General features: G+C 37.1%; 1 protein-coding gene across 4 annotated transcripts; it reads left to right on the top strand.

Moving 5' to 3' along the window:
• The first annotated feature begins 249 nt into the window (after positions 1–249).
• Positions 250–10,882, top strand: LOC112560991 (tetratricopeptide repeat protein 38-like). 4 transcript variants are annotated; one of them, XM_025233093.1, is made up of 15 exons: positions 250–767; positions 1,217–1,294; positions 1,942–2,023; positions 2,906–3,080; positions 3,818–3,991; positions 4,730–4,805; positions 5,076–5,195; positions 5,841–5,900; positions 6,228–6,266; positions 6,789–6,870; positions 7,209–7,374; positions 8,198–8,354; positions 8,758–8,831; positions 9,178–9,292; positions 10,417–10,882. In XM_025233093.1, exons 1-14 carry the CDS (start codon positions 732–734, stop codon positions 9,266–9,268), a joined length of 1,410 nt encoding a protein of 469 aa, XP_025088878.1. In that variant the 5' UTR covers positions 250–731; the 3' UTR covers positions 9,269–9,292; positions 10,417–10,882. The 4 variants fall into 4 exon arrangements, with proteins under 4 accessions (XP_025088878.1, XP_025088877.1, XP_025088876.1 ...); XM_025233092.1 differs by having other exon boundaries at positions 9,995–10,882; XM_025233091.1 differs by having other exon boundaries at positions 9,972–10,882.
• The last annotated feature ends 493 nt before the right edge of the window (positions 10,883–11,375 follow it).

The raw sequence follows: 11,375 nt of genomic DNA, 5'->3' as shown, positions 1-11,375 counted from the left end.
AATTTGATTGTGTATATATTGCAAAGTTACAAAATGTGAGCAGTGTAGGTTTCAAGCATACTTGTTAAAAGAAGCATAAGTACAAGGAACAAAGATTCGAACTCGGCCAACACAGCGAAAAATGCGAAGCCATAGAGTTGGTGGATATAGAATGTCTTTGTGCGTGTATATGTATGTAAGAAACTTGAATGTGGTGGGGTGTGTTTGGTTTTTTTTTTGGGGGGAGTGGGGAAGGGGAATGCGCAGGCTGGCGGGGCCAAACTATTCTTTAGATGTGCAGCATGTATGCTTCCTTTTCCTAACTTCACACGACCTTCACCAAAGTTCTATAAACCTCCGTGCATGCCCGAAATATGAGCAGCGACGATCAACTGGCCGAAGCTTCAGCTGGGAAAGTGTTACACTTTCGTTTCTGTTATATTTGAACTCATTCTCCGTCACAGCAGTTAGAGAAATGTTTCCCTGGGGTTTGGCTGCCTTGTATACACGGTAGTACTGTTGTCTGCAAATTCATCACAGGGCCATTTCTTTTTCAACAAAAACTCAAATTTTGGAAGCTGAATTTTACGGCCATTTTAATAGTGGGCGTTGGGATTACTCATACTACGTCACAGAAAGCCAGCCATACATTGAAAACAATTGAGGAAGAAGAGCAGCGCGCAGCTGATGGCAGCTGACATCTCGGGGCAGCAGTGAGCCATCGCGGAAGCAACTGCGGACTTCCTCTCAGCATGGTTACCACGCACTGCAGCTGGCGTACACTGGAGGTAGGGTCGCTTCTTTCTTTTTATTGTTGGCAGACACTCATCAGCAGGTCGAGGTGCAGGCCAGAATATCTTCTGCTACTTTTACGTAAAGTGGGTTGAGGCCAGAGTTAGATGTTTCAGTACTGCGTATCAACAATTTTACGTACGTACATCAACACTCCAGCCCTGTTATTATAAATATTATCAACTTTATGTTGTTCTTCGCTATGACCATCACCTAAATCAGAGGCCAAAGGGGTTTAATTGTTTTAGCTAAGCATTTTAACGAAATTTAGACCAGGAATCTGTAGCGAGAGTTTGGAAGAATAGAGTCTGAATCACGATGATGACAGCGATGAAGGCGACGAGGAGAAGATTGTAGGCGGGTGCGTTAGATCTAGACTATGTAACTGGAGGTATCTATATTTATTTCTGTATTGTTTTGTCATTTATTTATTTTTTTCAAACAGGAATGGAGAGGAATGAAGCTGCCTTTATCAACAGCTAGCAACGAGGCTAGTCGAATGTTTGATGCATCGCTTACACAGGTATTCTAATAGAAACCAAGAAGCAATTCTCTGATTTGACGGTTATATCGATGTTGTTGCAGACTGGGAACGTGAATTTTCAGTAAACATTTTTTTATTATTTCATCGATCAGTGTTGCGTTGAAAAAAAAAAAAAATAAAAAATAAAATAGAAAAGATGAATATGAGCCTGTTGACACAGAACTGCGAAGGAGGGGAGGGAACTGTGGCAACATTACAAGATAACCTGTGGTTGTGTGTAACAGCATCTGAGGCATAGCAAATCTTTCAGCTATTAAATGCATTTTTAGTGACTGTCACTAGAATAATACAATTTATTTGATATTGGTGCATTTGATAGCATAACATTTTAAGTGTTATCAAATCATTATTTTTCATTATTGAACAATTTAAATTATTATCAAAATTAAACCCTTTAAAGAGAACTTACAGTATTTGGATAATGGTAACCGTAATGTTTATCACACAGCTGCAGAGTATTTTGGACAAATAATTGATAATTAAGAAAGATTTTTAAGGAAAGATGTTTGCACTTCCATGCTGAAGGCCATATATAGTTCAGCAAAATCTGAAGATAACTATATCAATATTTCTGTCTTTTAGGAAATTTCTGTGTCTCGATGTTAGTTTGCACATTTCTTTGCTAGTTTGTAGGCTACTGGGAAGATGCCAGTGTTGGTGGTATCAGTACCACATTGCCCAAAATGTTGCAAGCTGACCCAGACTTTGGTGAGTTTCTGACTAGGATCGAGTGGGCCCTTATGAATCTGGCAGACAACAATAATAATACAGTTCATCTATATAGTGCCTTTACCAGATCCAGCCAAGCGCAAAGTGCTTTACATACATACATGCAGGTGGACAAACACACTGCATTTTAGAGTAGGCTTTAATAACACCTTTATAAACAAGTGTTCATTCAACACATACACAGGGTAAAGGAAACCAAAGTACCAGATTAAAAAAATACTAGTTATGGGGAAAAAAAAAAAGAAGTGAATGTTTGCAGTGCTTCAAAGTCTGTGCAGAGAAATATTGGTTATGTCTGAAATATTTGAGAGCAGTTTGGCATGTCTTTGGCAGTTTCCTCTCTTGCCTGTTGTTGTTCTTTAAAAAAGATTAAATAAAAACCAAAAATGCCAAGTAAGTAATAACACCAGTAAGTAGATTATAACAACCATGATAACTGTTTCTGAATGTTTTAAGTGCATAAATTGCTGTTTGCTTTTTTATTTTCCATCATCCACTAAAAGCATAGTCTTTATGAGTTGGAATCACTTATTCTCCAGTCAATTAGTCAACACTTAAATTCTTTCAGCAGCGTAGTTTATGTTTTAACAGGGCTTCTGCTAAGGCTAAATTCTTTGGGGTCCCAGGGACCCCTTCTTCAGATTTTTAAGGGGTCCCTGTTGTTCGCCCGACTTTGGAGGGGACCCCATTGACGAAAATTGAAGGGGTCCTCCAAACTTTTAATGCATACTGTACGCAATTTTTTGCGTAAGCAGAAGCCCTGTTTTAACAATACTAAAAAATTATTGGTAATGTCTGTTATGGGCTTGTCCACTCATTTAAGCCCTATTTTGGCTTATTTTATATGTTATATATTTTCAGTCATGGGGTATGTGCTGACAAACAGCCTTCATCTTTATGGTGGTGGGGCATCTGTCCATAATAATCCAGACCTAAAGGAATCTGTCAGAAAAATGTCGACGCTTTGTGACAGACAAGTAAACTTATCAGTAAGGGAGAAGAAGCATGTGAAGGCTGTCCAACTGTTAGCAGATGGGTTAGTATTTTTGCCTTATGTTTTTTTCCCTTCTCCTTTTTTTAAAATTTTTTTTTTTCAATTGATGACCATTTCTTTGTTAATTTTGTTAAGGTTTCATGTTGTCATGTTTAAAAATATATTTAAAAATGTTTTACTTGTTGTGCTGTCTGGTATAGTTTCTGCTTGCGTTTGGTGTCCTTTAGATAATAATCAAGGAATGTTAAGGACTACTGAAAAAAAAAGCACATGCAGAAAAAGATTCCTGGGAAAGATGCTTTGCTTATAGCCAATTTTTTTAATCACAATTTTTGTGTGTGCTCTAGAATGAACTCAGGAAATGAGAGCACACAATCATAGTTGGGGATTTTAGCATCATATAGCATTTTTGTTGTTTTTTTGAAATTAACTTTTATTACTTAAATTTTGTTGACATTTTATATTTGGAAAAGCATCTGGATTTGATGTTGCACCAAGGTTCATCTCATTAAAATATTTCATACTGGCTGTAGCCAATGGCATGCCAGGAGTATAAATTAAGTACATGTACCTAAGTCATACTCCTATGGATTAGATTCTTTTTGTTTGTACAGATGATAGTGTTGATGCTTGAAAATGACATGGCAAAAAGAACTGAATTATTTATTTTATGTTTTAGATTTTGAGAATTGATAATCTTATGATTAAATTAAACCCTGTAAAGAATTATACATTGTTGTAAATCTTTAAAATGGTAGCCATGACTAACATGTTCACAGCTATATTGTGGATGCCTGCAATGTTTGGGAAGACATTCTGCTGGAACATCCAGGGGACATTTTAGCCCTCAAGTGCGCATATCTGGGCTATATTTATCTTGGAGATTCTGCCCAGCTCAGGGATAGTGTTGCACGGATTCTGCCCCACTGGAAGACCAGCAGTCCATATTATGGGTAATACTTTAAAATGCTTCTTAACCTTTGTTGTTTATTGGTATACTAACATGGAGTTTGTTCCTGTTTTTGTCAACATTTGCCTTTGTAGTCTGACTATTGGCTGTCTATATATTTGTAGGTTGGTACAGCAAATATGCCTGTCCCAAATACAGTGAGGACTGGCTGTCGTGGGTTCAGATGTTGTCTTGGGAATTCTGTATTCTTTGCATGTGGTGCCTTTTTACAGAGCCAGCTACTTTTCTTCGATATTGTCTTAGGTCTTAGTTGATGGCACCAATTCACCTCCTATTCACCTGATGTAAATTTAGGTTCTTTGACTCACATTGACATTTGTGCAAGTGCAAACAACTTCTCATTGCTACCTGGCATAACTGGCTTTTTTGCCAGTCATTGTAAGTTTTTAAAAAATTTAGAACGTAAGTTGCAACTGAAATCTTGTTTATTACTATGAATAAAACCATCAATTAACAACAGTTGATTTCCAGTTCTTTGTTATAAATAAAACCATTGATTTTAGCTTTTTTCTTTTGTTTTTTAATTCTTTGTACAATTTTTATTTTTCTTGTTGAGGGTGTAAAGCTTTTGCCTCATGAACAATTTTCATTCTGACTTGTTATCTAAAAGAATCATAATGTACTTGCATTTATGTGCAGATGTGCATGAGGTAGTAAATGAACATGAGCATATACTTGTTAGAGATTTGATAATCCATGTTGCAGTGTTGTGTTTTAACAGGTTTCTTCTTGGCATGCATGCATTTGGCTTGGAGGAAACCAACATGTATGAACGAGCAGAGAAACAAGCAAGGAAGGTAGATCTTCTTTTAACATTTTGATTACTGACGTATTGTCAGTTGCAAGCATACACAGCATATGTTCTTGATGATGGTATCTGGATCAAGCTATTTGAAAACATAATGCAAAATAAAAAAATTAATTTACTATTCCCTCAATTGTGTGAATATTTTATATTAATACATTTTTTTGCCAAGGGAATTAAAAATTTTTTTTACGAACTATAATCCTTGGCAATTTGGTAAAGCTATTGTCTTCTTTTATTAATTTTTCTTGGATGTTTCCAGGCATTGGAGCTCAACAGGCATGACTGTTGGTCCACCCACACTTTGAGCCATGTGCTGGAGATGACTGGGCGGCAGGATCAGGGCATTGAATTTCTGACATCTACTGTTTCTGACTGGGAGGTGAGTTATGCTGTCTGGCACTGTTATTTTTGTGATGCGTACAGTGTTTATGTAACATATTTCCTTTAATTAAAACCAGTTTGAGGTTTGTGGGGTCTTGGAAGCAGTCATAGTCAAGTTTGGACAGGGTTTTTTTTTTTTAATTTTGAGGTGTTATTTCCAAATGAAACAGTTTGTTAAAAGAGAGGGAGCTTTTAAATAGACTACAAGGTACTGTCAAAAATGCCGAGATTTTCTGGGTAGACAACATAGTTGTCATCATCTCTACATCATTGTCATCTTCCTTCTCCTAATTGTCATCATTGTTATCATTGTCATGATCATCATCAGCACCACCACTGATTTAACATAAGACCAAAGATATTTAACAAGGGATTTTGATTTCAACTTTTTTGTAGAATCATAATTTTCGTAAAGTAGCTGTATTTTAGGATTAGTTTTAGTATTTTGTGGTTTGAAAGGTGGGTGGGACAAAGGTAGTTGTTAAACACATGCAGAGGAACATTTTTGCAGGGATGGATGATTGCAAGCTATTGCAGGGCCTACATAGGACTAAACTGTTACCTTTCAGACATTGTGTGAAGTACCGTTTGTTTCACACAGTTGTGACTTGCATAGGTTACTTAAACATATTTAACATTGCAGGGTGGTAAATCTCTTGCTTGCCATAACTACTGGCACCTGGCACTGCATCATATTGAGAAGGTATGTAATGGGACATTACTTAATGATTACCATGGGGAATAGTTTGTTAGAAGATAGCTGATACTGCATTCCTGAAGGATATGGTGACTTGCAGGTTTTTAGGGCACATTGTATGTCAGGTTTATAATGAAAGGATGTTTCCTTTTAAGGAATTAATACACATATTCTCTTAATTGTGTCTAATAAAACTGTACATTAAGTAAAAATATAAATGCTTAATGTAAACATTGGACATAATATCTTGATTACTGATTATCAACTACAAAAATAGTTTTGCATTAGAAAATGTATTTTTGAAGTTGTCATCATGACATATCACATTTTCAGGGTCAGTACCAAGAAGCTGTGGATATATTTGATTCTCAGGTAAGTTGCAGTAAATTTACACATTGTGTGTAATACATATATAAATATCTTGAAATAGGCTACAGCAGAGGGAAAAGGGGGAAATCTCATTAATATGGTAACATACTGTTTTCATTTGTTGCTGATGTTAGTTGTACCTAAGAATTTGGCTAATTTAATGTAATCAGCCACAAATGGGGCTGGATAGGACACACCCTGGGCAAACCAGCTGACACCATTGCCAGGCAGGCACTTGACTGGAACCCTCAGGGGAAGAGGAGAGTTGGGAGACCAAAGCAGATTGGAAAAGAACAGTAGAGAGCGAGGCAAATGACGTCGGAGCCACATGGGCCCAACTGAAGGGGGCTACCCTAGACTGGCTGGGTTCGCTGGTGAGGTGTTGTTGCAGGCCTGTGCTCCTCGAGGAGTAACAAGGAATAAACAATGTTAATCAAAGTGCTACATGGTGCATTGCAATGATTGCCTTCTTTTGTGATGTAAATACTGCTACACTTAATGCAACTCTTGATGTAATGTTGTTAGGTAGCAGTCCGCACCAATAAGCATAAAGATCTTTTTAATATCCAAGACTCCTGTTCACTACTGCTTCGACTAGAGTTGGAAGGTGAGAACAATAAAATCTCTTGATTATAGCATAACCAAAACATTCTTTTCTAAAGCACTGATGGCTACAATATTGAAACTGTTTAGTGTTAAAATGACTGGCAGCACAATTTGTAAAACAGCAGGATTTTATTTTGTTCAGATGAAGAGACTATTTAATTCGGATGTTTCCACAAACTTCCTGTGAAATGTCTACTTTTTGTTTTCTTCATATTATAAGTTTGTCTGCTTTTTTTAAAAAACTGCTTTGATGTCAGTATGTGTTAAGTATTTTGCAATTATAAAATAAAAATAGATTTCATGGTTGTTTCATTACCATCACAAAATGATCGTCTGCAGGTGTGGATGTGAGCAATCGCTGGGAGGAAATCTTTGAGCTATGTCGGCCACATCTGGATGATCATATCCTAGCATTCAATGAAGCACATCTGATGATGGGGTGTCTTGGTGTTGGCAAACTTGACATAGCCCATAAGATGTTGGATTCTATAGAGGAGTTTGTGAAGTAAGTAGAATTATCATGAGTAGTGCATACATACACATATAGACAGACTCTCTTTTATGTGCACACATACACACATAAGCACATTTCTTTCTCTCACACACATGGGTGCACACACACATATGCACATACAAAAGTAACACACACATGCCTGCCTCCACAATATTATGAAGGTTGCTTCTGGCAACAGGGGCGGCCTTAGGCATGTACAAACTGTGCCCCTGCACAGGGCCGCCAAATCCCAGGGGTGGCCACGCCAATATATATATTGAATGTAAAATGGAAAGAGAAAATAACGACACAGCTGACGGCAATGTGGTCGAATAACATTGTGTTTCTTGTTAATTAGTATGTTGTATTTACTGATGTTGCTAGAGTCAGAGCAGTGAGATATATGTAGTAGTATAATGTTCTGCCATAATGAAAATATCATTGACTGCCACTTGTTTTATTGATGTTGGCGGGCAAAGAGGCCACCAATTCTCTCTCTGCCCAAGGCTGCTACGAGCCTAGAGCCCCGCCTGCTGGCAAAAATTCATGTCTGAACTAGGCTTAGCGAGTGAGTGTGCTGGTGTGTGTGACACAAAAACTGAAATTGACTGATACTGCTAAGAAATATATAACTGATTGGTTATTTGAAAAATAAATTTTTCTATCCAATGTTAATTTCACATTATGGGGAGATAAGAGGATGAAAGGGGGAGAAACTGAACCACCTGTTTAAAGAACAACTCTCAACAGCCAGCCATTTATTGGCAACAAGCTCTTAACCAATCAAAAACTTCCTATAATTTCTGTTAGATCACTCCATTCTGTTCTGTCCTAGATCTGGATGGGGTACTTCTCATGATGTTATGGCCTGTGTTGGATTGAAGGTGTGTCAGGCACTGGTTTCCTTTAGAGAGGGAGACTTTGCTAATGTTGTGGATCTGCTGCACCCACTGCGATACAAAATCTTTGTCATTGGTGGCAGTAATGCTCAGGTAACTCAAAGAGCAGAATGGTTGCTACTTGGATGCAGGATTTAAAAATGATATAGAATGCAGACCTATGATGCAAAGCATTTGAAGTATAATGAGCAGAGTAACCGTCCTCTCTTTCCAAAATATGATTTTTAAAGCTTGGATTGTGTAAGCATTTGATAAAAAGCTGTCAGTGTCCTTTTCTAGTACCAAAATAAAAACTCGGGCACACTTTAAAGAGTGGGTTTATGATGTGCTGTTGTTTGGTATGTGGATTTGCCAGTCCTCAAGAACATCTTTAAAAGTCTGTTTGTGACGGTTGTGTGTGACAGATGTGTGCACAGACTTTTCGTGAGTGTGTGCATGCACATTTATCTTATTACCATGAGGCCTCATGCACAAGAATTGTTTTGAATTGTTTCAGCGTGATGTCTTCAATTTACTTCTGATTCATGCGGCACTGAAGTCCCCACGAGTGGAGCACCACCGAATTGCCAGGTGAGTTAGAGATGTCGTTGCAGACCGTCATTTTATTTAAAATGCTCATCACTTGGCAAGTTACCAAGATATGGATGTTTGTTGCTGTTTGGAAATGAGATTTTTGGTTGGTTTACTTTTTTGAAGTGGTTTACACTAGCTCTGGTGATTATAAGTGTGTTCTCTGCTGGGATCATGCTATTTAGTGAGCACGTTTTTCTTGGTCAGTAGTAGTAGGGATAATAGATTTTCATGTTGTATTACTAGTAGTTGTTTACAGGCCTTATTGTGTTTCTTTGTTACTTGCATATTATCTGCAAATGCCATCTAGTTCATGCTGTGTATTACTATTTGGAATGTTGTACAGGTCCATGCTAGCAGAAAGGAAAGCTTTGAAAGAAAATTCTCCCCTCACAGATCGACTTCTTGGTAAAGTGGTGGCATTGCATTGGGGTTGAGAAGATTGGGTAGGAGATGGACAGGTGAACATGCATATTTTGCAGATTGTTGTGCATGACAGAAACTTTGCTTTAAATTGAGTGGATCTGAAACTGAGCATTTTTAAAGAAAAGTATTGCTGGGGGAAGTGCACAGTGTGCTGCATGTGGACGTTATGGTGGGAAGCAGTTTTCAGGCTTCAGGGCATCTTTCTGCACAAGTCAAATTTTTGATGATGTTAGATCCATTTTTGGATTCAGCTGAGCATAGACAGGTGTGAAAACCTCTATCCAGCCATGCAGGTAGATTCCTTAGGCTCCATCTCCTTTACCTTACCATGATCAAAGTAAAGAACTTTCTAAACTTACACACCCAACCAGAGAATTTGTAAATTAACTTTTTTCACTTTATATTGCTTGGTAGCTGTTTTACCCATTGTCTTTCTTTAAGTTTATTGTTACAAATACAATACACTACTTAGTAAAACAAAAAAAAAAAAAAAAATACTCCCTATCAATATTTTGACTTTTTTGAATCATTCATTTCATTATTCAAAGTTTTTATTCCTTTTGAAAGGAAACCACATATTTTATTTGAAAATTTCCATAAATTGAAAAATTTCATAAGCATATCTTTTTGTATTTGAATCTTTAAAAGTAGGGAAATGTGCTATAAAATTATAAATATATGTCTTGATAGCAGTATGCCATGTGTTCACTGCAGGCACATGTGCTTTTGCATCCTAGAAAAATCCACTGGAAGCTGCTAAAACTCTTTCCCTCAACAAGTGTAGGAGAGGAAGAGATGAAGGGATATTTTTGTTGTTGAGGACTTGGAGCTTAAAGATGTAATATATTGTGATCATTCTGCAGCATGCATTCTAATTTGCTCCAAGCCAGACAATCTGAAGTTTTTGCAGCTCCTCATAAAATATTAAACCTGTGCATTAAACAGATGTTTAAATTGTTTTGTGCTGAAACACATCTTTATATTTCTTAAATTTATAATGTTGTGATATATTGTTTACATGTATGTGTATAAAAAGTTCTTTTTTATCGTAAATTCTAAACTTGCACATGAGTTGAAATTTTATTATTGTTATAGTTAAAATGGTGTCTTAATTTTGACACGTGATCTCGTGAGACTTTTTTGTCTCTTTTGACAAGAGCCAAGCCAGCCAGTTGCAAGGATCAACTAGCAGAACATAAATTAGCATGTCAGAACTTTGTTCCCACCCTGTTTCTAGTTCTATGTTTAAGCCAGGGCTTGAAATTACCTTTCTAGTTAAGAACAAAACTGTAACTCTGGAAAGATTTGGTAAATTTAAACATGAATTAACCCTCATGAAGATGTCTTGTGGGATTGTGTAAAGGATTTCGTGTGTAGAATTCTTTTTTTATTGACAAGTACATGGATGGACTGAGACAGCACTGATCTCTCATGACAGGCAGATTCTGGGAAATTAAGTCATGTGACAAAGTCAGCTCATTTGAATTGTACATATCAAACCCGTCCCAGTTTTGGTTATTGCTGTTCAGAGCATTGTTCTGTGGAAGTTTGGTGTCTAAAGCTTTTAATGTATTGATAATTGGGGTCTTTATTGAGCTTATTAAACATTTGTAACACCTTTTTAATTGTAATATTTGGCTCTTTTTGTTATCAACTTTGCATGTATAGTACACTTATTAATTTTTGTATGTTGTGCAATAGTTGATAAAGTATAATTATTTGTAATAGTTTTCTACCATGGCTTTGTTAAAAGAATAATTACCAAAAATCTATTAAAAGCACAGAGTAAGAAATGTTTTTGCTGAAAAAAATAGCATCCCAGTGTAACTCCCCTTGACAGTGGTAATGTTTCTGCCTTCTACTGGACCTGTCTGCTGCATTTGTTACTATCAACCACTCTCTGGTCCTTCATAGACTACACACCCTCTACGGGATTTCTGGACTTGTACTAGTGTGGTTCAACTCCTATCTCACTGATAGGACGCAGACTGTGTTGATGGTCAAACATCTCGCCCTGCTCCACTTTCTTGTGGCGTCCCTCAAGGCTCAGTACTCGGCCCAGTTCTGCTTATTCTGTATATGAAGCAACTTTCATCTTGCATCCAGTCTCTCATCAAT

The sequence above is a fragment of the Pomacea canaliculata genome, linkage group LG4 (assembly GCF_003073045.1).
Source record: "Pomacea canaliculata isolate SZHN2017 linkage group LG4, ASM307304v1, whole genome shotgun sequence".
NCBI lineage: Eukaryota > Metazoa > Mollusca > Gastropoda > Architaenioglossa > Ampullariidae > Pomacea > Pomacea canaliculata.
The sequence above is the reverse complement of the archived record's forward strand: the minus strand, read 5'-3'. Positions and strand labels throughout refer to the sequence as shown.